The 25,850-nt window shown below is 42.5% G+C and overlaps 2 protein-coding genes across 2 annotated transcripts; both read right to left on the bottom strand.

Annotated features, from left to right (window-relative positions):
- Nucleotides 1–963: 963 nt before the first annotated feature.
- On the bottom strand, nt 964–1,890 carry LOC140065901 (olfactory receptor 6N1-like). Its single transcript, XM_072113462.1, has one exon. It carries the CDS (start codon nt 1,888–1,890, stop codon nt 964–966), a length of 927 nt encoding a protein of 308 aa, XP_071969563.1.
- A 9,119-nt stretch (nt 1,891–11,009) lies between these two features.
- On the bottom strand, nt 11,010–22,884 carry LOC140065900 (olfactory receptor 6N2-like). The gene is made up of 2 exons (XM_072113461.1): nt 21,957–22,884; nt 11,010–11,059 (listed from the first exon to the last, which is right to left on the bottom strand). Exons 1-2 carry the CDS (start codon nt 22,882–22,884, stop codon nt 11,010–11,012), a joined length of 978 nt encoding a protein of 325 aa, XP_071969562.1.
- Nucleotides 22,885–25,850: the final 2,966 nt, after the last annotated feature.

Below are 25,850 nucleotides of genomic sequence, written 5' to 3'. Positions count from 1 at the left end.
ATAAACTGATCTGCCAAGTTGTCACCTGCCTGCTTGTCTCGGTGTATCTTAAGGTGGTACGGGACAACTAGTTGCCGGTACCTCCCTGTGCCGAAGTGTGGACACAAAACAAGAGTAACAAACAAAAAACTGCAGAGATGCCGGATAAGGCACAACAACAGATTCCAAAGGGATAGTCACTAAACATTAGCCAGGGTCTGAAAAACAGAATTTCAGAACTATAGAAAGTGCAGCAAAACAGAGAAGTTTCACAGGGGACAAACACATAAAACAAAACCCAAAACTGGTACTGGACTTAATGAGAACAAAACACTTATACGAGACTGGTTATCAAATCGCATGCCAGAATCCATACCAGACTTCCTTTTAGATGTTTGGTCTGCTATTGTAGGTTTGCAAAAGATGGACACGTGATGGACACGGGGAAGTCAATACTTTTATTTTAATGCAAAAATAGATCCATCCATGGGAGAATTGCATAACTTTACACTTGATTCAGCCCAAGTTTCATTAAATATATATATATATATATACAGGCAGTCCCCGGATTACATACAAGATAGGTTCTGTAGGTTTGTGCTTAAGTTGAGTTTGTATGTAAGTCGGAACTGTATACTTTATTATTGTAACCCCAGTCAAAAAATTTTTGGTCTCAATTGGATGGTGACAATTGGATTTTAAAAATGTTGGATTGTCATAAGTACCAAGATAAACAATAAAGCTTAATTACAGACACCTGTGATAACTGTTACAGATGATTATTGTAGCCTAGGACTAAAGTACAGTAAATTACCAACATCCAAAGGTCCGTTTGTAACTAGGGGTCGTATGTAAGTCAGGTGTTCTTAAGTAGGGGACCGCCTGTATATATATACATACTGTAAGTGATGTGGGTTAAGACCTATGACAGATAAATCATATTTAAGTATTTTAATTCTTCTACTATTTTGAAATAAAATATCTTTATGCAATAAAATGTTTGTATAGGAATCTATTAATTTCCTTATTTCTAAGTCCATAGATGATGGGGTTAGCTAGTGGTGTAAAGATAACATAGGTGAGGCCTACAGGTCTGTCATACTGTACAGAAACACTTTTTGTGACACGTATATAAATAAAGCCAATGCTGCCAAAAAAGAGAGTGACAACCATAAGGTGCGCTCCGCAGGTAGAGAAGGCTTTCTGACGTCCCTCTTTGGACTTAATCCTAAAGATAATGGATATTATCCTGGTGTAAGAGAAAAGAACAAAAGCGAAAGTCAAGAGGATAATAAAGGAACTTATGATAAATTCAACCTTTACATATAGATCAGTGTCTGTGCATGCTAAGGAGATTAAGGGGGGAAAGTCACAGAATACATTCTCGATACGGTGTGGACCATAAAAAGGAAGAAAGGAAATTAAGATGGTTTCTATAAGTGGGCTCAGAAACCCGCCGATGAAACAGGTGATAACCAAACTGACATATAGACCAGTGGTCATAATAGATGTGTATCTCAATGGCTTACATATGGCTAAATATCGGTCATATGCCATAACTGTGAGGATATAGCATTCAGACGCTCCAAGAGCATGTAGGAAATAAGCCTGTACAAGGCATTCATTGAAGGAGATCTTCTTCTCTTCATCCAAGAAATCAGCCAACATTTTTGGAATTGTGACGGCCGTGTAGCAAATTTCCAAACAAGATAATGTTGCAATGAACAAGTACATGGGGGAGTGCAGGGTGGGCTCTCTGTAGATAACAAGCAGGATTAAAGCATTTCCAAAAAGGATGAACAAGTATATAATAAGTAGAATTGTGAATAGGAGAACATGGAAGCGTTGAAGATTTGGAAATTCATATAACACAATTTCATAAACTTTGCTCTCATTGGAGATTTTTTCCATCACTTTTCAATCTGAAATAAGGATTTGTTATATAAAATTCAAAATATTGACCAAACAATTTACATGTGACAAACTTAAGGTAATAGGATGAACAGTCCTATTTCTCTCCATGTATGCAGAGTACAAATGATGTAGGGTAAATCTTAAGTGATATATTTTGTTGCATCAGTTCATACGTAATAACTAGAGATGAGCGAACACTAAAATGCTCGGGTACTCGTTATTCGAGACGAACTTTTCCCGATGCTCGAGTGCTCGTCTCGAATAACGAACCCCATTGAAGTCAATGGGAGACTCGAGCATTTTTCAAGGGGACCAAGGCTCTGCACAGGGAAGCTTGGCCAAACACCTGGGAACCTCAGAAAAGGATGGAAACACCACGGAAATGGACAGGAAACAGCAGGGGCAGCATGCATGGATGCCTCTGAGGCTGCATAATCGCAACATTATGCCAAAATTATGGGCAACAGCATGGCCATGACAGAGTGACAGAATGAAGCTAGATAGCATCTAAAACATCCAATAATTGACCCTGACACTATAGGGGACGGCATGCAGAGGCAGCGGCAGCAGGCTAGAGAGTGTCATGGCGACATACCCTAAATGGACTCAGGCTTCAAACCAATGGGTGGCAGAGAGGAACCAAAGGAGGTGAGCAAGAAGCGCTCAAATAATATCGGTACATGATAAAAGTTTGCCAGTATATTTTGTGGATTACACAGCAGGGTGGCGACAAAGTTAACATGGAAGCCATGAAAACAACCCAAAATTCTGCCTGACACAGCTCGTTTGATAAGGGGACCATGTATGGAGGCAGTGAACTAGTAGTAGATTAAAGGTGCTGCAGTTAAAACTATGTTAGTTGGATCTTGGCATGGAGCTGGCGCTCCGCTGCCAGGCGAGCTTTCGCCAATCCAAGCCCCTGTCTATAGGCTACTCCCCAAACAGCACTTCTAAGAACCTTTTGTATAAGATCAAGTGTAGTAGCGTTCTTATAAGTTTAGGATATGGCGGGTGAGGGGAATGTAAACAGCTGCGCAAGAAGCGCTGAAATAATATCGGTAAATGATAAAAGTTTGCCAGTATTTTTTGTGGATTACACAGCAGGGTGGCGACAAAGTTAACAAGTTTGTTGTGGAAGCCATGAAAACAACCCAAAATTCTGCCTGACACAGCTCGTTTGATAAGGGGACCATGTATGCTTACAGTTCATGCCAGTCGCTGCACTGGCTGCCAGTCTCCTTTCGAATACAGTTTAAAATAATAATAACCCTCATCCATAAAGCTCTGTATAATGCTGCACCCCCCTACCTCTCCTCTCTTATCTCAGTCTATCGCCCAACCCGTGCTCTTAGATCCGCCAGTGATCTTAGATTAACCTCTACCCTAGTGCGGACCTCCCACTCGCGTCTCCAAGACTTCTCTAGAGCTGCACCAATTCTATGGAATGCTCTGCCCCGGACTATCAGACTAATACCTAACCTCCAAAGTTTCAAACGTGCTCTTAAAACCCATTTCTTTAGGCAAGCCTATAACACTCATTAACTGCATGAAGTTTTAACTCTTCTACTAACCCGTCCTGTGTCGTCCTCCCATCTGTTATCCAGCAACCAACAGGCACCAGACTTCTCTGCAGTCCCATTCACCCTGGACCTGGTATATAAGATGACGGCTGAGTGGTTCAAGCGACAGCAATTCCATTTATTATATTTTGTTCTATTCCCTAAGAAGAATGGCTTGACCATTAAATATTCTTTTACCTCGTGTTACCCCATCATCTTCATAAACCGTAAGCTCTGGCGAGCAGGGACCTCACTCCTGTTGTTCCATACAAATGTTGTGCTCTGTTACATTACATTTGTATTTGTTTCCTATGATTTGTAAAGCGCTACAGAATATGATGACGCTATATAAATAAAGATTATTATTATTATTATTATGGAGGCAGTGAACTAGTAGTAGATTAAAGGTGCTGCAGTTAAAACTATGTTAGTTGGATCTTGGGATGGAGCTGGCGCTCTGCAGCCAGACGAGCTTTCGCCAATCCAAGCCCCTGTCTCTAGGCTACTCCCCAAACAGCACTTCTAAGAACCTTTTGTATAAGATCAAGTGTAGTAGCGTTCTTATAAGTTTGGGATATGGCGGGTGAGGGGAATGTAAACAGCTGCGCAAGAAGCGCTGAAATAATATCGGTTAATCATAAAAGTTTGCCAGTATATTTTGTGGATAACACAGCAGGGTGGCGACAAAGTTAACAACTTTGATGTGGAATCCATGAAAACAACCCAAATTTCTGCCTGACACACCTCGTTTGATAAGGGGAGGATGTATGGAGGCAGCTATATGGACGACTTTTGGAGGTAGCAATGGAGACAACGTGTGGAGGCTGCTATGGAGACAATTTAATTTGGATAGTGCCTGTATGTGGCAGTCCCAAAAAGTTTTCAAACCAGAGGAGCAGGTAGGTGTCCCTCCAGAAAAATGGAATAGATTGAGTGCATGTATGTGGCAGTCCCAAAAAGTTTTCAAACCAGAGGAGCAGGTAGGTGGCCCTCCAGAAAAATGGAATAGATTGAGTGCCTGTATGTGGCAGTCCCAAAAAGTTTTCAAACCAGAGGAGCAGGTAGGTGTCCCTCCAGAAAAATGGAATAGATTGAGTGCCTGTATGTGGCAGTCCCAAAAATGTTTCAAACCAGAGGAGCAGGTAGGTGGCCCTCCAGTAAAATGGAATAGATTGAGTGCCTGTATGTGGCAGTCCCAAAAAGTTTTCAAACCAGAGGAGCAGGTAGGTGTCCCTCCAGAAAAATGGAATAGATTGAGTGCCTGTATGTGGCAGTCCCAAAAATTGTTTCAAACAGAGGACCGGGTAGGTGGCCCTCCAGAAAAATTAAATGCATAAAGTACTATAGCAAGAGCCAGTGGGCCCTGTCAAAAAATAGCCAGTTTCCTCTGCTTTACTGTACAAAGAGGAGGAGAAGGAGGAAAATGAGGAGGAGGAGGAGTGGATCAATTATTCAGGTTGAGCTTCCTTCACCTGGTGGAGATTGGAAATTCTGAGAAATCCAGCCTTTATTCATTTTAATAAGCGTCAGCCTGTCAGCGCTGTCAGTCGACAGGCGTGTACGCTTATCTGTGATGATGCCACCAGCTGCACTGAAAACCCGCTCGGACAAGACGCTAGCGGCAGGGCAGGCAAGAACCTCCAAGGCGTACAGCGCCAGTTCGTGCCACATGTCCAGCTTTGAAACCCAGTAGTTGTAGGGAGCTGTGTGATCATTTAGGACGATGGTATGGTCAGCTACGTACTCCCTCACCATCTTTCTGTAAAGATCAGCCCTACTCTGCCGAGACTGGGGACAGGTGACAGTGTCTTGCTGGGGTGACATAAAGCTGGCAAAAGCCTTGTAAAGCGTACCCTTGCCAGTGCTGGACAAGCTGCCTGCTCGCCTACTCTCCCTCGCTACTTGTCCCGCAGAACTACGCACTCTGCCGCTAGCGCTGTCAGAAGGGAAATACTGTTTCAGCTTGTGCACCAGGGCCTGCTGGTATTCATGCATTCTCACACTCCTTTCCTCTGCAGGGATGAGAGTGGAAAGATTTTGCTTGTACCGTGGGTCCAGGAGAGTGAACACCCAGTAATCGGTGCTGGAATAAATTCTTTGAACGCGAGGGTCACGGGATAGGCAGCCTAGCATGAAATCTGCCATATGCGCCAGAGTACCAACGCGTAAGAATTCACTCCCCTCACTGGCCTGACTGTCCATTTCCTCCTCCTCCAACTCCTCCAACTCCTCTTCTTCTGCCCATACACGCTGAACAGTGAAGGACTCAACAATGGTCCCCTCTTGTGTCTCGCCAACATTCTCCTCCTCTTCCTCCTCATCCTCCTCCACCTCCACCTCCTCCGATATGCGCTGAGAAACAGACCTGAGGGTGCTTTGGCTATCAACAAGGGAATCTTCTTCCCCCGTCTCTTGTGACGAGCGCAAAGCTTCTGACTTCATGCTGATCAGAGAGTTTTTCAACAGGCCAAGCAGCGGGATGGTGAGGCTGATGATGGCGGCATCGCCACTGACCATCTGTGTTGACTCCTCAAAGTTACTCAGCACCTGACAGATATCAGACATCCACGTCCACTCCTCATTGTAGACTTGAGGAAGCTGACTGACCTGACTACCACTTCTGGTGGAAGTTGACATCTGGCAGTCTACAATCGCTCTGCGCTGCTGGTAAACTCTGGATAACATGGTCAGTGTTGAATTCCACCTCGTGGGCACGTCGCACAACAGTCGGTGAGAGGGCAGTTGGAGGCGGCGCTGCGCTGCCCTGAGAGTGGCAGCATCTGGGCTGGACTTCCTGAAATGCGCACAGATGCGGCGCACCTTCGTGAGCAAATCAGACAGATTGGGGTATGTCTTGAGGAAACGCTGAACTATCAGATTTAACACATGGGCCAGGCATGGCACATGTGTCAGTCTGCCGAGTTGCAGAGCCGCCACCAGGTTACGGCCGTTGTCACACACAACCATGCCTGGCTTCAGGTTCAGCGGTGCCAGCCACAGATCAGTCTGCGCCGTGATGCCCTGTAATAGCTCTTGGGCGGTGTGCCTTTTGTCGCCTAGGCTCAGCAGTTTGAGCACCGCCTGCTGTCGCTTAGCGACGGCACTGCTGCTGTGCCTAGAGCTACCGACTGATGGCGCCGTGCCCACGGATGGTAGTTCGGAGGAGGAGGTGGAGGAGGGGTGGGAGGAGGAGGAGGCATAGTAGGCCTGAAACACCTGGACCGAGGTAGGCCCCGCAATCCTCGGCGTCGGCAGTATATGACCAGCCCCAGGGTCAGACTCGGTCCCAGCCTCCACCAAGTTAACCCAATGTGCCGTCAGCGATATATAGTGGCCCTGCCCGGCAGCACTCGTCCACGTGTCCGTGGTCAGGTGGACCTTGTCAGAAACGGCGTTGGTCAGGGCACGGGTGATGTTGTCTGACACATGCTGGTGCAGGGCTGGGACGGCACATCGGGAAAAGTAGTGGCGGCTGGGGACCGAATACCGAGGGGCGGCCGCCGCCATGAGGTTGCGAAAGGCCTCGGTCTCTACTAGCCTATAGGGCAGCATCTCCAGGCTAAGCAATCTGGAGATGTGCACATTAAGGGCTTGGGCGTGCGGGTGGGTTGCACTATATTTGCGTTTCCGCTCCAGCGTCTGGGGTATGGAGAGCTGAACGCTGGTGGATGCTGTGGAGGATCGTGGAGGCGACGATGGGGTTTTTGTGGCAGGGTCCTGGGCAGGGGGCTGACTATCAGCTGACACAGGGGAAGGAGCAGTGGTGTGCACGGCCGGAGGTGAACGGGCTTGTTGCCACTGAGTGGGGTGTTTAGCATTCATATGCCTGCGCATACTGGTGGTAGTTAAGCTAGTAGTGGTGGAACCCCTGCTGAGCCTGGTTTGGCAAATGTTGCACACCACAGTCCGTCGGTCATCCGGTGTTTCCTTAAAGAACCTCCAGACTTCTGAAGATCTAGCCCTCGCCGCAAGAGCCCTCACCACGGGAGCTTCACTAGTTGACACATTTGGCGCTGATGCACCAGCTCTGGCCCTGCCTCTCCGTCTGGCCCCACCACTGCCTCTTCCAACCTGTTCTGGTCGAGGACTCTCCTCCGTCTCAGAAGCACTGTGTTCACCCGGCCTCTCAACCCAGCTTGGGTCTGTCACCTCATCATCCTCCGATCCCTCAGTCTGCTCCCCCCTCGGACTTCCTGCCCTGACAACAACTTCCCCACTGTCTGACAACCGTGTCTCCTCATCGTCGGACACCTCTTTAGACACTTCCACTACGTCAAGAAGGTCATCATCACCCACAGACTGTGACTGGTGGAAAACCTGGGCATCGGAAAATTGCTCAGCAGCAACCGGACAAGTGGTTTGTGACTGTGGGAAGGGTCCAGAAAACAGTTCCTCAGAGTATGCCGGTTCAAATGCCAAATTTTCCTGGGAGGGGGCAGACTGGGGGGGAGGAGGCTGAGGTGCAGGAGCTGGAGGAGTGGCGATTTCGGTGACATGGGTGGACTGCGTGGAAGACTGACTGGTGGACAAATTGCTCGAAGCATTGTCAGCAATCCACGACATCACCTGTTCGCACTGTTCTGGCCTCAACAGTGCTCTACCACGAGTCCCAGTAACTTCAGACATGAACCTAGGGAGTGTAGCTCTGCGGCGTTCCCCTGCTCCCTCATAAGCAGGTGGTGTCTCACCCCGCCCAGGACCACGGCCTCTGACCCCTGCAGTAGTTGGACGCCCACGTCCCCGCCCTCGTCCTCTACCCCTAGCCCTCGGGTTAAACATTTTTAAAATAAGAGTTATAACTTTAATTTTTTTTTAACTTTTTTTTGTGTTTTTTGTTTTTTTTTGTGTTTTTTGTTTTTTTTTGTTTTTTTTGTTTTTTTTTGTGTTTTTGAGTTTTTAAAACCAAACGATGCTATCCTATTGCTATGGCTATTTTCTAGCCAAGTATGAAAGCACACTACTATGCCAGATGAGATGACGCTGAGTTATTAAACAAAATAAACGTAAAATAAAAAAGGACAAATGGCAGACTGTGCCTAATTGAAATCCAACCCCTACTAAATTTTCCCACTTCGGTCTTTGCAATGGATATGTGCGTCACTAAGCGCAAAACACAGCGGTCGCAAGTCTCACTACAAATTGCTCACAATTGGCTAGTAGATGCACTGCAGCAAGTACAGCCACCAGCAGATCAACCAGAAATCAAATATATAACGCTACTGTAGGCGTAAGCCGTTTGGATTCTCCTATGGCTATTTTCTAGCCAAGTATGAAAGCACACTACTATGCCAGATGAGATGACGCTGAGTTATTAAACAAAATAAACGTAAAATAAAAAAGGACAAATGGCAGACTGTGCCTAATTGAAATCCAACCCCTACTAAATTTTCCCACTTCAGTCTTTGCAATGGATATGTGCGTCACTAAGCGCAAAACACAGCGGTCGCAAGTCTCACTACAAATTGCTCACAATTGGCTAGTAGATGCACTGCAGCAAGTACAGCCACCAGCAGATCAACCAGAAATCAAATATATAACGCTACTGTAGGCGTAAGCCGTTTGGATTCTCCTATGGCTATTTTCTAGCCAAGTATGAAAGCACACTACTATGCCAGATGAGATGACGCTGAGTTATTAAACAAAATAAACGTAAAATAAAAAAGGACAAATGGCAGACTGTGCCTAATTGAAATCCAACCCCTACTAAATTTTCCTACTTCGGTCTTTGCAATGGATATGTGCGTCACTAAGCGCAAAACACAGCGGTCACAAGTCTCACTACAAATTGCTCACAATTGGCTAGTAGATGCACTGCAGCAAGTACAGCCACCAGCAGATCAACCAGAAATCAAATATATAACGCTACTGTAGGCGTAAGCCGTTTGGATTCTCCTATGGCTATTTTCTAGCCAAGTATGAAAGCACACTACTATGCCAGATGAGATGACACTGAGTTATTAAACAAAATAAACGTAAAATAAAAAAGGAAAAATGGCAGACTGTGCCTAATTGAAATCCAACCCCTACTAAATTTTCCCACTTTGGTGTTTGAGGTGGATATGTGTGCCACTAAGAGCTAAACACAACGGTAGCAAGTCCCCCTGCTAATTCCTCACAAAATGGTACTAGATGCAAATAAAAAAAAAAAAAGTAGAACGTTATTGTAGCCCTAAGAAGGGCTGTTGGGTTCTTGGAGAATCACTCCTGCCTAACAGTAAGCTAATAGAACACCCTAACGCTTTCCCTGACCAGCAGCAGCTCTCTCCCTAGCGGCATCCAGACACAGAATGATCCGAGCAGCGCGGGCAGCGGCTAGTCTATCCCAGGGTCACCTGATCTGGCCAGCCAACCACTGCTATCGACGTGTAAGGGTACCACGTCATGCTGGGTGGAGTGCAGAGTCTCCTGGCTTGTGATTGGCTCTGTTTCTGGCCGCCAAAAAGCAAAACGGCGGGAGCTGCCATTTTTTCGAGCGGGCGAAGTATTCGTCCGAGCAACGAGCAGTTTCGAGTACGCTAATGCTCGACCGAGCATCAAGCTCGGACGAGCATGTTCGCTCATCTCTAGTAATAACTTATGGTACTTAAGTTCTTGTATTTCCGTTAACCGCTACTTGCAGAACCACAATATAGTAAGTTGTGGTGAAGGCTGTAGTAGCATACTACAATGTACTAAAACAATGTGCTGTTTACACTGGCTCAGAAGCTCAGCAATCTGCCATATCCTGACGGCCAGGTTCCTGCAACCCCTTAGATGCTGCTCTCATTACTTGCGCATCTAAGAAGTTCTGAGGAACTTTCCCCCCACATGGACACCGCCAAAGGCATGATCATTTTTTTGTCCTCTGCAGAAAGAATTTATAAAATTCAACAAATAAATTGTAGGTGCCACCAAATAGTATGACTAATTTTGCAAAGAAATATAAGGGAAAAATAAAAAAGTCATGGCTTTTAGAATTTGATAGAGAAAAAAAGGAAAGAACATGTGGCCAAAAGTCCTTTAAGGGTTAAAATGTGTACAGAAAATTTGAAAACATATTTGTGATTGTCAACTAAAGAGCAAAACCCTGACCCTTGTCAACTGCTTGATTTGTTTTAATAGGAAATGTGCTATTCTGTTTATTTCCCATACTTTTAGTACGTGAGCTGACCACACAAACTGTGGCCAGTTCAGAGCCACCATTGACTTCCATCATGCAAGGTCATAGTGCGGTTAGCACAGATTGTCTCCCTGACCGAGCCAGACATGGGTGTCATGAATTATAAAGCAAATCCTATTCCTTTCCCGATTTGTGGCTATGTAGATGACAGGGTTGAGGAGCTCCTGTCCTTCTCATCTCCAATAGGCTTCAAACTTGCCCCTGTTTGCAGCCCATTTTAAGCACACGGCCATGTGCACAAAGCTTTACTGTGCAGGATAAATAACATATTAAATCTATGTGTCATTTTTAATCTGTAAGAGCAATTGAGTGTAACTTTTATTCTTACATCGTTTTCAGCAATAAAATATTTTATTAGGGATGAGAGAACTTTATTTTTTATTGTAAATTTCTGTGGGTCATTTGCCAAAGTCTATGAATGGTTTGATCATAATCATGATTCCTAAACCTGCAAAAGATGTGAGAAAACTAGAGTCATACCTGTCATATCTTTGGTCCAGGAAGGCAGCAGTGAAAATAACTAAAGCATGGATTTAATAAAATGGACCATTAAAAAAAGTACAAAAAAGGGGGAAAGAAGGATGTGTATCTGTCTTCATAAATGAAACAAAAATATATTTCATTAAAAAATACAAATGCTTCTTTATTGATATTTCATGACACAGACCATGTTAAAATCACTTAAAAATAGTGTGTAATACTGTCCTATATCTATACCTGGTATATACCTATACCAGGTGTATGGTGTAAATGTATAATTAGACAGTTTATTGGCCTAAACCTAGATTATGCTCATCAAGGGGATTGCATGTGTGGAGAAATGATAGTCTCCAAAAATCCCTATAGATCAAATGTCACGATAGCATTCAGGGTAAACTACAAACGAGAATCTAATATATAAAGCTGAGTGTATGTGTATGTATGTGTCTATGTATGTCCTCTAAAGGAATCTGCCCCGTCGCATTTATAATACCCCATTTTACATAGTCTCTTTCTGTGGCTCAGGGAAAGTCATAGATTAGATTTTGAATCAAATTTTCACCCTGCTGTTTCCAAAATCCACTTATTAGCCACCAAATAAAGGAGCCATTGTCTGCTGCTGCTGTTCTGTCACAGGTCATTAATATGAGCTCTAAGCTTTGATTGGTTACTATAGACAAAGAGCATAAGACAGCTTATGTGTAAGGTAAGATCGATAGAGATAGAGACAGACAAGGAGAGTAAGTGAGAGAGATAGGCAGGTAGAGTGAGTGACAGAGAGACTGAGAGACAGACAGGGAGAGTGAGAGACAGAGAGACAGACAGGGAGAGTGAGAGACAGAGAGACAGGCAGGGAGAGTGAGCGAGTGACAGAGAGACAGGCAGGTAGAGTGAGAGACTGAGAGACAGACAGGGAGAGTGAGAGACAGACAGGGAGAGTGAGAGACAGAGAGACAGGCAGGTAGAGTGAGAGACTGAGAGACAGGCAGGGAAAGTGAGAGAAAGGCAGGGGAAGTGAGTGACAGAGTGAAAAAGAGAGTGAGTGACAGGAAGACAGGCAGGGTGAGTGAGTGATATAAAGACAGGCGGGGGTGTGAGTGAGAGACAGAGAGACAGGCAGGACAACTGAGTGAGTGATAGAGAGAGAGTCACGGAGAGTGAGTGAGAGAGAGACAGGCAGGGAGAGTGAGAGACAATCAGGGAGAGTGAGCGACTGGCAGGGAGAGTGAGTGAGGGACAGCATGGGATAGTGAGAGATAGGCAGGAAGAGTGACAGACAGACAGGGAAAGATAGATACATTTTTTGTTAACAGGTTTTGTTATACCTAAGAACAGTTATTTCCTGGGCAACGCAGCGATCTACAGCTACTAGTAAATAAAGAAAAAATATCACCAAGCAAGTGGGAGAAGAAGATGATTGCCCCACATGTTCTGCCACCCGTGTACCTTCCTCAGGGAGTAATCATGGCTGTCACCCATCAGGACCCGATGGGCTTTAATCCAAACATTACTACCTATACATGGTATACAGTATAGTAAGCTCAGTGGATAAAACAATTCAACCTCAGTATGGATAATATAGAAAAGACTAGAGGGCTGTAATGATCGTTTCTGTTGATACGGCTGTATTTTTTGCATCTGTATCACGGATGTATTACTATGGGCTCTTGCATGTGGCCCGTGCATCAACCGAATGCCCGGCCTGATAGGAGGCTTGACTACTCAAATATTGAGAGATTTATATAATTGCATTTTAAATCCCCTTTCCCCTGTCCCTTTATGAGATTCACTTCAGCATAAAAGCAATGCGTACATACAGCAAACGTGGTGCAACTTAGATCAACATGCTTTTAATGCTCTGCGTCTTAGTTAGAATCGTGACTAACATGTGGAGCATCACTACATTTTGATCAAAGCTGCACCACATTTGCTGTATGTCTTGGAATATCACCAAATACTTGAAACAGAAAAGTGGCAACACCCTCAGGGTATATTACAAATCGTATACTTCATTAAAGACATAAACATATATGTTTATTTAATATATATTTTTAATAGTTTTTTTAATAAATGTGTAGAAAATGTATAGCTTACCGTATTTTTCGGACTAGAAGGCGCACCAGACTATAAGGTGCACCATCAATAAATGCCTGCTAAAACGTGTAGGTTCATATATAAGGCGCACCGGATTATAAGGCGCATCTGATTATAAGGATGAATAACCAGCAGGAGGCAGATCTGTGCACAGTTCAAGGCAGCTGTTGTCTGTAAGTATGGTTCATATATAAGGTGCACTGGATTATTAGGCGCACCTTTGATTTCTGGAAAATTAAAGGATTTTTTGTGCGCCTTATAGTCCGAAAAATACAGGTTATTAATCTGCCATTGCAATTGCTGTTACTTAAAGGACATCTACCACCAGGATGAAGGACTGTAAACCAAGCACACTGACATACTGGCGTGTGCCCCATCTGGCAGGGACTGCTCTACTTTTTGCTCCTTATGTCATTTCGCTTGGTTTACAATCCTTGATCCTGGTGGTAGATTTCCTTTAAATAAAACTTGAAAAAAATATGATTTTGGCTGTTGCTAATAAAAAAAGATAGAAAGAAAATAAAACCACAAGCTCCCCATACCTGGTTAAGGCATCATAGGTTTTGAGAGCTGTTGTCTATGTGGCTTAAATAGAAGGGTATGCTCTGGGATTTTATTCTCCATAGGAAATCCTTAATTGGCATTTAGATTTATTTTTGTCATTTCTGAAGATGGGATAATGAGATTTTAATAACCGGATAAGAGAAGAATCATTACAGACAAATGTATTGTTAGTTCACTGTGTTTTCAATTAATACATAAGTATCCATAACACATAACAACAATATATGAAACATGAGATGCAGCTTTGCCCTTCTACAGGTAACACAGAATTAGAAAAATATTTCTTACAAAAAGGGCTTAAAATTTTTTTTTTGCACATACATGTATTGCCCCATGAATTTAAGTATTTCCAATGCCATATCCTCTTTTAAGTACAGTGTACAGATTTAAGGTTATAATTGCACAAACAGATTACAAATAAAGTAGTACATGAATACAATTGTAAATGCCATCAATGTATGAGCAATTTTCTGTGGTTTTCCATTGCTTTCCATACAACTTGAGCTTTATCAATACAAATGTTTGTTTCCACTACAGCTCCAGATACATTTACAACATTTCACATGAAATCACAGCATGCCTCCATGATCTTCTACTCCTCCCCATCCTCAATGGAGGCTTGCCATGATTTCATGTGATCAGATACATACATGGAGTAGATGTTTCAAATGTAACTGGGTAAAGGACCTTAGATGACCATCACCCTGGTCACATGATACAATGGCGGACATGTATCATAGTTTTGTCTCTCTGAGGGGAATTTTTTGAGATATTTGGCAACTCTTTTTTGCGCCTTATATACATGATCACTTGTGATACACGTTCAGTTTTTCCTTTCCTAGGAGGCACAAATTTTGGATTCTTTTTGAGACTTTTTGTTGCAAATGTCTCAAATCCACATTGACTTAATTTGGGATTTGAGGCTGAGTCCTGCATTTTTAAACACTCTAGTCACACCCCAGGGAGATAATGACAAATGAGGCTGCGGTCACATGTGGTGTTAAGGGTGGGTTTTGATTGCGTTTTGAAACCTATTACAACAGCTGAGGAGAGGTGGTTTGCCTAGTTACATTACTGTTAACATTGTCATTTATAAAATGCATAGTAAACGCAATGTAAACACACGTTTATATTGCGTTTTGTAAACGTAAATGTTAACAGTAATGTAATAAGTAATACAGTAATGTAATTACCTCTCCTCAGCTGTTGTAATTGGTTTCAAAATGCAATTTAAGCTCAATTAAAACGCTACCTGTGACCTCACCCTTAGGAGTAAGCAAAACATTTAATTTAAAAAATGTAAATGCAAAAATTTCTGAATTTAAAAAAAACAGGTTACAGTGCAAAATTTTAAACATTTAAAGCATGTGAAATAATTCCAATATACATGTTAAAATAGGGTCCATGAAAAAAATCCTTCCTTTCCACCTGCCCAGGTGCAGATTTCGGCCTAAAAACTCGCAAAAATAAGCCAAAAAAGTGATACATAAGTGAAAAGTCGCACGGAACATCTGGGAAAAAATGATATATAAGGCGCTGCACAAGCTGCAGACCAAGGTGTACTTGAAGAACGACAGAGTAAAAAGTCACAAAAAGGTTGCAAATATGACAAAAGACACAAAAATTAGACGATTTGCATAGCAGAAATAATGATACATGTCCCCAGTGTGCCCCAAATGTGCCCAACACAGCAGCAAGCCCTAGCAGTAAGGCTACATTCACACTAACATATGTTCGCCGTGATGTAGAGGATGGGGGATGACCCCCCCCCCTCTCCATAGAGATACATGGCGCAAAGCGCCATAATACGGAGAAAGAAATAACGGGCCACATTTATCACTTTTGTGCGCCTAAGTGTAGTAGTTGCGCCTAAATTCTGGCGCACTGTTTTGCCAGAATTATCACAAGCTACAACCATCTGTGATAAGTATATTTTCTGCCTCTTATTAATCACTTTACTTTAACACAGTTTAGGCGCAATTTTGGCGCAGTTTAGGCGCAATGTTAGATTCGGGCACTTACATGTCATCCTGCTACAAGCTCCTCTGTGCTTCTCCCACAGCCCATAATGAAGATAACACTCTCAGCAGCACCCAGGTGTGTGACACCCTGCACCCAGTGACCTCCTCAGCAGGGGCTTCTCCTGGAGGGGATCCCCCAGTGCTGGTCTCCTGCTGCACCCCTGTAATTCTGTACAGTATCCCCCTCAGACACTGGTGATACTGTGCAGAATTACATGGGGGACACTTGTTTGTAGTATCTGCAAACTTCTGCAAGCTTCTGCAAACTTGTGCAAACTTCTCTTGCTCTTGCTGTGAGCTCAGCGTTTTGCAGAATATTTAGTAAATAGAAGGTGATGAACTGTAAATAGAGTCTGCAGCTCCTGTCTGCAGTGTATCTAATGTATCTATTATATGTACCAGTGTCTGGCTGAGCTCTGCTGCTAGAAATGAGCTCTTCTGCAAAATGGCTCAGAGCTTTCTTCTCAGATAACGCCACCTTCGGGCTGGAGTGTTTTTGCGCCCGTTATTGCGCCTAAATGAAAACGTTGCAAGTGATGAATATCATTAGGTGCAGCAAAGCATCTGGATTGGTAAGATAGATGAGGGAAAGCTGCTTATTTTTGCTGCGCGGCTAGTTTGGCGTTTAATTGCAAAAAATGAATGAAAAGGCGCAAAAACAACAGAAAACGAGTGATAAATGTGGCCCAACATGTCCTATCTTTTCCCCGGGTACGGAGCGGTATCGTACTGCTCTATACTGCGCCGTGCAACCATTGCCGGCCTATGGGGGACGTATATACGGCCATGTGAATGTAGCCTAAAACCTGTTAATCAGGAACAAGGAGGCAGGACAGTACAAGTAAAATTTAATAAGCGGGGCTCACTTAGTGTGGTTGGACTCACATCAGCTGCATATAAATTTACAAACTGATTTTCTAACAATGGGAAGAAACTATTTACAGATAAGGGCAATGTTTTTTTTCACTGAAGTATTTATTTTGGGTGGGTTAATTTATATGGCAGGTTCCCTTTTAGGACACAGGTGTCTCCCTTTTAGGATACGGAGAGTTAAGCCCCTTCTACACTGGCGTTTTTCACGCGCGAGTTCTGCGCGTGCATTTGACGCGCAGAACTCGCATTGCACTCTGTCCCATTGTATTCAATGGGTCTTTCTCCATTAGCGTTGTTTTTAACGCGCGTGCTTGCGTTCGTTTTCACGCGCGTCAAAATCGCAGCATGCTCTATTTTTGCGGGTCACGCGCGTTTTTCACGCCCCATTCAAGTCTATGGAGATGCATCAAGAACGCATTGCACTCGCAATCATTGCAAGTGCAATGCGAGTGCAATGCGTTTTAAACGTAAGGGTTGCTAGGTGACCAGAATAACATTATTTCCCCTGCTCGCGATCGAGCATTTAATTAAAAAAACACAATGAAGAACAGTGAAGAATAGAATAAAATCATTGTACACAGTGAACACAGTGAACACAGGATCATTTAAGATAAAAACACAGTGCAGAACACAGTGCAGAATAGATTACAGATGTTCGGCACATCTGCTTACTTGTCGGAAGATACGCGCGGAACGTTGCGCCCCAAATAGCATGTGAAGAACAATATATATGTGTGAAGAACACATTGCAGATGTATTTAAACATCTGCAATGTGTTCTTCACACACATATATATTGTTCTTCACATGCTATTTTGTTCGCGCCGTTCCGCGCGTATCTCCCGACAAGTAAGCAGATGTGCCGAACATCTGTAATCTATTCTGCACTGTGTTCTGCACTGTGTTTTTATCTTAAATGATCCTGTGTTCACTGTGTTCACTGTGTACAATGATTTTATTCTATTCTTCACTGTTCTTCACATCTGCTAACTTGTCGGGAGATAATATACGCGCGGAACAGTGAAGAATAGATCGCAGATGTTTGCAATTTATCAGAAGACATTCTTTTTCAATTAAATAACACATTTTAATCCCAAACCATGGTCCCTTTGAAAAATGCTCGAGTCTCCCATTGAATCGCGCGTGAAAAATGCGCCGAAAACGCAAAAAAACGCTAACAACACGCGCGTGAAAAACGCAAAAACGCTAATTACTCCAAGGAAAAATGGAACAAAAACGCAGGCAAAAACGTCAGTTTTTCACGCATTGCACCCTGACGTGAAACGCAACGCTAGTGTGGAAGAGGCCTAAGGGTGTAACTGCATTCTAAAGGGATTGAGCGTCAGGGCACATTTTTATACTTAAAATATTCTGTAGATTCACATTTTGAGCCTTGTAGGACACAGCCTATTTTTCAGATCTGCCGTGTCACCATAAGTGGTTTTAGCTTTAAAACAGTTTATCGTAGCCAGGGGAATTTGGGATTGTTTTCTCGTGACACATTGTACTTTAAATTAGTTTAAATATTTGGATGATATTTGTTGTGTTTAGTAATCAAAAAAACTGTAATTTGGCAAAAATTTCAAAAGATTCTCCATTTTCAAAGTTCTAAGTTGTATTGAAGCAGATACTGTTCGTGAGCCAATGCCAGAAGCTGGGGGTAATAGCATGTCCTGTATTTTCCCGCAGGGATGTACTATTATGCCCAGGTACGGGAAGGGGTTAAGTTAAAGTAGGTTTCTGGGCAAAAATGACTTGATTTTACTACTTCCCTTGATGCCACGACCATAGCCAGAGTCTTGAATGGAAAGGTATAGGCCATGTTATGAAGAGAAGCTCTGAAGGGATATAAGCAGTGTCATGCATTATGATGTCATAATGGGCTTTGTAATGTCATAAAGAGGCAGTATAATGTCATAAAAGGGCATTTTGATATTACCATGGAGAATGTGGCATTGCGATTTCATAATCGTTATTATGATGTCATAGGGGAACAATGTGAGTCACAATTGGGCTTTGTGATGCCGTAATGGAACAATGTAATATTTACAATGGGACACTGTTATGTCATAGGGTGTTGTGATGTGATAATGGGCATTGTGATATAATGTTGGGCTTTGTTGTGTTACTATTGGGAATTGTGATGTCACACTGGGTATTGTGTTACCACAATATGGCAGTGTGATGTCATAGAAGAGCAATGTGATGGTACAATGAGGAATTGTAATGATGATCATTGTAATGTCAACAATGCCCAAACTGTTACCATCTATATTGAAGGTATGTACTAATCTAGACCGGCTGGTCACAATGTGATTTTATAAAGAGCATTTCTCATGTCAAGTGATAGGTAAAAGGAAGCCAATATTATCCCAGACACTTACCGTATATACTCGAGTATAAGCAGGCCCGAGTATAAGCCGAGACCCCTAATTTCAACACAAAAAACTGGGAAAACCTATTGACTCGAGTATAAGCCGAGGGTGGGAAATGCATTGGTTACAGCCTCCCAGTATATAGTCTGCCAGCCCCTGTAGCATACAGCCTGCCCAACCACTGTAGCATACAGCCTGCCCAGCCCCTGTAGTAGGAAAAAAAATAACACTGTACTCATCTTTCCGACGTCCCCCATAGGTCCTCTTCTGTCTCAGACTGTCTCAGACAGAAGAGGACCTACGGGTGACGTCAGAAAGGTGCGTTTTGTCTTTATGTTTTTAGTTGACTCGAGTATAAGCCGAGTTAGGGCTTTTGAGCACAAATTTTGTGCTGAAAAACTAGGCTTATACTCGAGTATATAAGGTAATTCTGTGGGACACTACTACTTACCACTGCGATCATTCCAACACCACCTCTGCTGACTGCTGCCATTGAGTTATTGGGGTTTTCATAGTGAGTAATGAGTGAATGACCCACTGCCGCAACTCAAACTCCAGGACGCCAGGGAAGCACGGGGAGCTTGTATTGATTGAGCTTGCCTATCCTATAAAATATCCACAGCAATCTTAAGGAACATTCCTACATCTTTAATCGATTCATTGTTCGAAACATTGCTAAACTAGAATTTGATCTAAGTCTTGCCTTGACTCCATAATTAGTATATATCTATATCGATTAGTTTATTTTTCAATATTATCTACCAGTGATATCCTGGATTTTCATTCTATGCACTCTTTTCATTTGCACATTGTCACCGAATTCTCTATACACGACTTTATTCTTTTATTTTAGTGTGGAAAAAATACTGCAAAGTAAGAATTCTTTCAGAAATAGAAGTGATGATGGGAGGGGGAAGTGCTCTATGCACACTTTAACAGCCTGTGAATCTGCAGCAAAGGGGGGGGGGGGGGGTTTGGTAACAATCCTTTAGACTTTAGACAATCATTAGCATAATTTTAAAAGTTGATTTTAGAAGGAAGCAGCCCATGGATATAACAAACAGAAGATTACCACAGTCACGGTGCCTGGATCTATTAGTAAGTGCCCCTGGTTTATCCATGCTTGATTTTGATGGTAGATTTCCTTCAATAAGTGACATGATTACTTGTATGAACAGGTAAGACACGTTCTTCAGTTAGGTCTTGTATGTACAGTATATAACACAGACGGAGGTTCAGAAGGTCTCAATATCCTATATCAGTGGTGGCGAACCTATGGCCCGGGTGCAAGAGGTGGCACTCAGAGCCCTTTCTGTGGGCACCTAGGCCTTCACCCCAGCACAAAATTTGGTAAACATGACTCAAGGTTTCCTCCTGCGGTCCAAAGCTATTTTAAAGCAACACCTTCTTGGCTGCCAGGATTACACAAGAAGCAAGAAGGTATAGACAGAGATGGATTAAGGTTGGAGCTCCTGCTCTGGGTCCCCTGATTTTTCCTCTTCAGGGGACACTGGAAGGAAGCTACAATCCAAATTTTCTTTCTATTGTATTGGTGTCCTCAGAACAGCAATACGATTAAGACTTATGAAACAGTTGGGATCAATAGGTTATTGCATAAATTGTCATCTTGGCACTTTGCGACATAAAAGTAGGTTTTGGTTGTAGTTTGGGCACTCTGTGTCTAAAAGGTTTGCCATCACTGTCCTAAGGCAAAGGACGTGCATGTAAGTTTGAACATCTACCATCAGTAAACCTGTTTGGGCACTCTGTGTCTAAAAGGTTCGCCATCACTGTCCTATATAGTTAGCCCCTTGCAACACATTTTCCTTAGAAATTAATATTTTTCTCTGCTTCCACATCCTACAATACTCCATAAACAGCAATATAAATACAGAAGCAGTACCTACAACTCCAGTTCAAGACAGTTCGGGTGTGAGTACAAGATCTCCCGACTCAGAAACCGCATCTCTACGTTCTTAGTTCCATTTATCGCCACGCCGCGCCAGCTCTCTCCAAAAAGTAGATCCCAATACTGCAACGGGGTTTTTAACCAATATAAGTTGTTTTAAATTTGGAATACTCACTAAATTTGTAGATTAAAAAGGCCTTATGCAATAAATAGCTTTGCACGCTCGGTTTTCTGTCCGACTCCGAGTTTCGCCTGGGCGGCTTCTTCCGGGGCTTACCAACGGGCATCCATTTCTTTCTTTTATAAAAGCGCAAACATTTTGATTGATAGCAGCAATGACATTTTTAGTAGTAACATGTAACCTTAATTTATCTAGTGTTACATTAGTAACATTACACCCCTTGAGGAATGACATAAGTCAATATTTCCTATTACTAGTAAGGAGTTCTAAAGGTACAGCTTCTTTATGTATTTTGCCGTTTATGGAGTATTGAAGGACGTGGAAGCGGAGAAAAATATTAATCTGTAATTTGGACTTTATGAAGTTTTCTGGACTTTCTCCATTTCTTTTCTCCTGCGCCGTTATCTTCGAGTTTATGCTGAGGTGTCTGTAGGTATTTAGTTCTATCTTCTACATTTTCCTTATAGGCTGGCATTATGTTCACAAGTAAAGTTCGAGAACCAGTCTTTGACCCCATTTTGCTACCTCTGCTCTACTTGGTTAAATTGCATGTATGTACCTTACCCAAGGAAATATTTGACCAATACGTCCATTAGTGACTCTAGAAGGACTCACCATAGAATTGATTACATGGAGCCATAGGGGGAGATTTATCATAAGTTTCTGAGGTAAAACTGTTCTAGTTGTCCATGGAAACCAATCAGAGCTAAACTTAAATTTTATAAACAGCTGTGGGAAAATCAAAGCTGAGCCCTGATTGGTTGCCATGGGCAACTAGAACAGTTCTGTTCTATGAGACTTGTGATAAATCTCTCCCATAGTCTCACATCTCTGCTTAGCTGTAAATACCTTTAACACACAATAAACGCTTCAAAGCCAACCTGATTTCCTTGTTCCGCAGGCTATAGATGAAAGGATTTAATATAGGGGTGAGAACTGAATAAATAACAGCTAGAACACGATCATAATACAAAGAGTAACTCTTGGTCAGTCGTACATACATGAACATAATACAGGTGAAAAACAGGAGGACAACAGTCAGGTGAGACACACAGGTAGAGAATGCCTTAATTCGACCACTAGAAGTCCTTATTCTCAGGATAGTTATAATTATCCTGAAATAAGAAATCATTATAAAACTGAATGTCAACAGGATAATAAAACTATTGATGAAAAAATCTGCAAGAACATTGATGGATGTGTCCGTGCAAGCCAAACTGAGTAACGGTGGGAAGTCACAGAAAATATGCTGGATTTCATTACTCCCACAGAAGGGTAGTTGAGATATGAGGATGACTTCTGTAATGGGGCATAAAAACCCCAAGGTAAAGCAGGCAACTGCTAACTTAATAGTCATTTTGGAGGTCATAAGGGAAGGGTAGTGAAGTGGTTGACAAATCGCTAAATAACGGTCATAGGCCATGGCGGTAAGGAGATAGCACTCACTAGCTCCAAGCGAGTGGAAGAAATACGTCTGCAAGAGGCAGCCATTAAAAGGTATGCTCCTCCCCTCATCTAGGAGGTTACTCAGCATCTTAGGAATGGTAACAGCTGTGTACCAAATTTCAAGGAAGGATAAAATACTAATAAAAAAGTACATAGGTGTCTGGAGACGCCTGTCCAACCTTACAATTACAAAGATAATCACATTACCAGCAATGGTGAGGATGTAAACTAGAAGAAGACAAATAAAGAGAAAAGGTCCATATCTGTTGAGTGTGGGGAATCCTACAAGAATGAATTCAGTGACGGAGATGCTTATGTTCCATTGTCCCATCGTGTGACCTGTAAAAGGGAGGATTTTCAAAAAAAGACACCACTTTGGAAAGGAAATACTTACTCAAGGAACAGAGATACAAGATTAGCAGGTACTCAACAAGGCAGGATATAGACAACTAAGTGATAAAAAACTGATATTTTTATTTGTATTTTGAATTTTAAAAAAAAAACAGTATACAATGTAAAATGTTTATTGACTATAAATAGTAACTAGCACTAGGGCCGGGGCATACCTGGGCCAGTGTCGGGACCCAGAGAAGCTGGGAAGGGGGCCCCCATAAGGCTCTACAATCCATGGGGGTGAGGGGGGCTGTATCTAAGGAGCCCATAGGGTGTGAGAGGGGTTTATATAAAATAACCATGAGGGGGTTGTTTGGTATGATAAATTAGGGGACAGGAGACAGTTTTTATTTCAGAATTTTTAATGCCGCCACAGGAGTTCACTGCAAAGGGGCCCACTGAGGCTCTTTCGCCCAGGGGCCTCCTGAAACCTGCAGCCGACCCTGACTACCACCACATACTTCCTTTACTCTACAACCCTAAACTCTCCCCATTCCAGAGCCATAGTGCCTATTAAGTTATATTGTTTCAGAATATATCTGCTTTTTTTGCACATGTGAATATTTTATTGAGGTTTTTCCACCTCCAACCGAGGTTATTCCCGAGTCTTCATAATTTACACCTAAATGTTTTATAGATTATTAAAATAAAACATGAACCTCTAGGAAGGTTTTCTTAGCTGCTTATAAAAAGATATGCATTCACTAAAGTCATTAATGGTTTGTCATTTCTTTTTCTTAAAGGCAGCTCCCTTAACATCAAGCATGATTTTCCAAGAAGTCTAGTGACATGATGACAGTAAGATTCTTAGTCATGCTTGATATTAAGGGGGCTGTCTTTAAAGGGGTATCCCCACAAAGACAAGATATAAATATCGTATATATATAGAATAACAAAATAACACATTTTCTAATTCACTGTTATGAACAAAAAAACAGCATTTCACAGATATAATTCCAATGTGTTAAGCTACAAAGACCTCAAAGGGTACCCAACATATTGTACCCCCTCCTTTGACTACAAGCAGAGGTGACTGTGTGTGTGTTATAGGTGTGTTAGCACTTTGCAGGGCTGAGAGTGCCATTGTGTTATATATCCATCTCCTGAATCTCATCATCGCTCATCTCTGATCTATCTCTTTTCTTAATGTCAGATGCTAGTGGAAAGTTCAGAAGCTAAATAAAAGTGTAGATTAGCCCTGAACCCTGATAATCTAAGAACACTGTCAGCATACAGCATCAAATAGCACAGAGGGATCATGAAGTGTCTGCTTAGAGAATTTTACTCTGACCAGGGGCTAGGGCAGTGATGGCTAACCTTTTGAAGACAGAGTGCCCAAGCTACAACCAAAACCCACTTATATGTTACAAAGTGCCAGCATGACAATTTAAGCAGTAACTTATTGATCCCAACTGTATCACAGGTTTTAATCGTATTAGCGTCCTGAGTTCACCAATACAATAGAAAGAAGATGGAGAAATTTGGATTGTAGCTTCCCTCCAGGGTGCCCTGAAGAGGAAGAATCAGGGGTCCCAGAGCAGGAGCTCCAATGACAATCCATTGTAGCCCTGGCAGCCAAGGATATCACTTTAAAATGGCACTGAGCTTGGCACGTCCTGGGTTGTATTGTATCACAGGAGAAAGCCTTGAGTCCTAGATGGTAAACTCTGTGTGGGGTAAAGGCCTGGGTGCCCACAAAAAGGGCTCTGAGTGCCACCTCTGGCACGCGTGCCATAGGTTCGCCACCACTGGGCTAGGGGCTAAAACAGCAATTAAACTGAGTAAAATTGAAAGAGGGGTTAAAAATCATCTTTATTGTGTAAACACCACTAGGGAATTAAAATTTTAGAACTTTTGTCCGTGGGCAAACCCATTTAGGTTCGCTTTGAGGCACATTTGTTTTTCCAAATCCCCTGCAGAGCATGCATGGCCCATAAGTCTCCATACATGCCTTTAATGGCAAATTCTCTTAAGGGGAACACTTTCATCCCTCATCTATCAATGTAAAGTCTATGTAATATTCTCACAATCAACACTGTAAAAAGAAAACCCAAAACATGATGGCCAAATTACAGTAGTTTTTATACTCAAACAATTGAAATGTCACTTTATGAGACATTGATTAACAAATGAAAGCCGTCATATAGCTTTCATAAAAAGCTATGTCTACTGAAAGGCAGGAATGAGAAACTAACACTGGTTGTAGCTACAATGAGTATAATCATCAAATATTCCTTTACACGTACCAAAAAGTTTAAATTGTCTGTTTTGTGGCATTTTATACAAATAAAATTGTCCATGTACTGCACTTACCTTAAATTGTTATGTAAAAACAAAAAATATTTTTTTGATGAAGACCAGAAGCAATATTGTTTTGATGGATTTGATGGACCTGGGTGTGTACATCACAATATCCTACAGCTTTTTATATAGCCTGTAAGCATCTATTGGGAATTGACCTTATACCCAGGAGAGGAAGGTAAATCCCTGGCTTATTAAACTGTTTATTGTTGCAAAATAATGAAAGAAATACAATGGCCTCATATTTCTACCATAATTATAATCATGGAAGCCTTATCCAAACTCCTGAATCCTTTTCTGGCATGGCCTGGTGAATTGTACCGTCATGGTACAAATTCTGTCAAGTTTGGATATATCTTACCAAATTGCCTTATTCCTTGAGACCTGACCTCCCGCTCCCACCCGCAAGAAGGAACTACCTGGTATTGGAACTTCAGTACCACAAAAGTACCAGAAAATTAAGATTGGTGCAGTATCAAATTTTGCAAGAAATTCAGATTGACCTAAACTTTTTTCAATGATATTCGCTCAGCTCTACTGATAATAATAATTCCTATATTTATATAGCACACACAGATTACGCAGCGCTACCCAGGTTTGCCA

Source organism: Engystomops pustulosus, chromosome 6 (genome assembly GCF_040894005.1).
Source record: "Engystomops pustulosus chromosome 6, aEngPut4.maternal, whole genome shotgun sequence".
Classification (NCBI taxonomy): Eukaryota; Metazoa; Chordata; class Amphibia; order Anura; family Leptodactylidae; genus Engystomops; species Engystomops pustulosus.
This window is presented reverse-complemented; position numbering and strand designations above follow the sequence as displayed.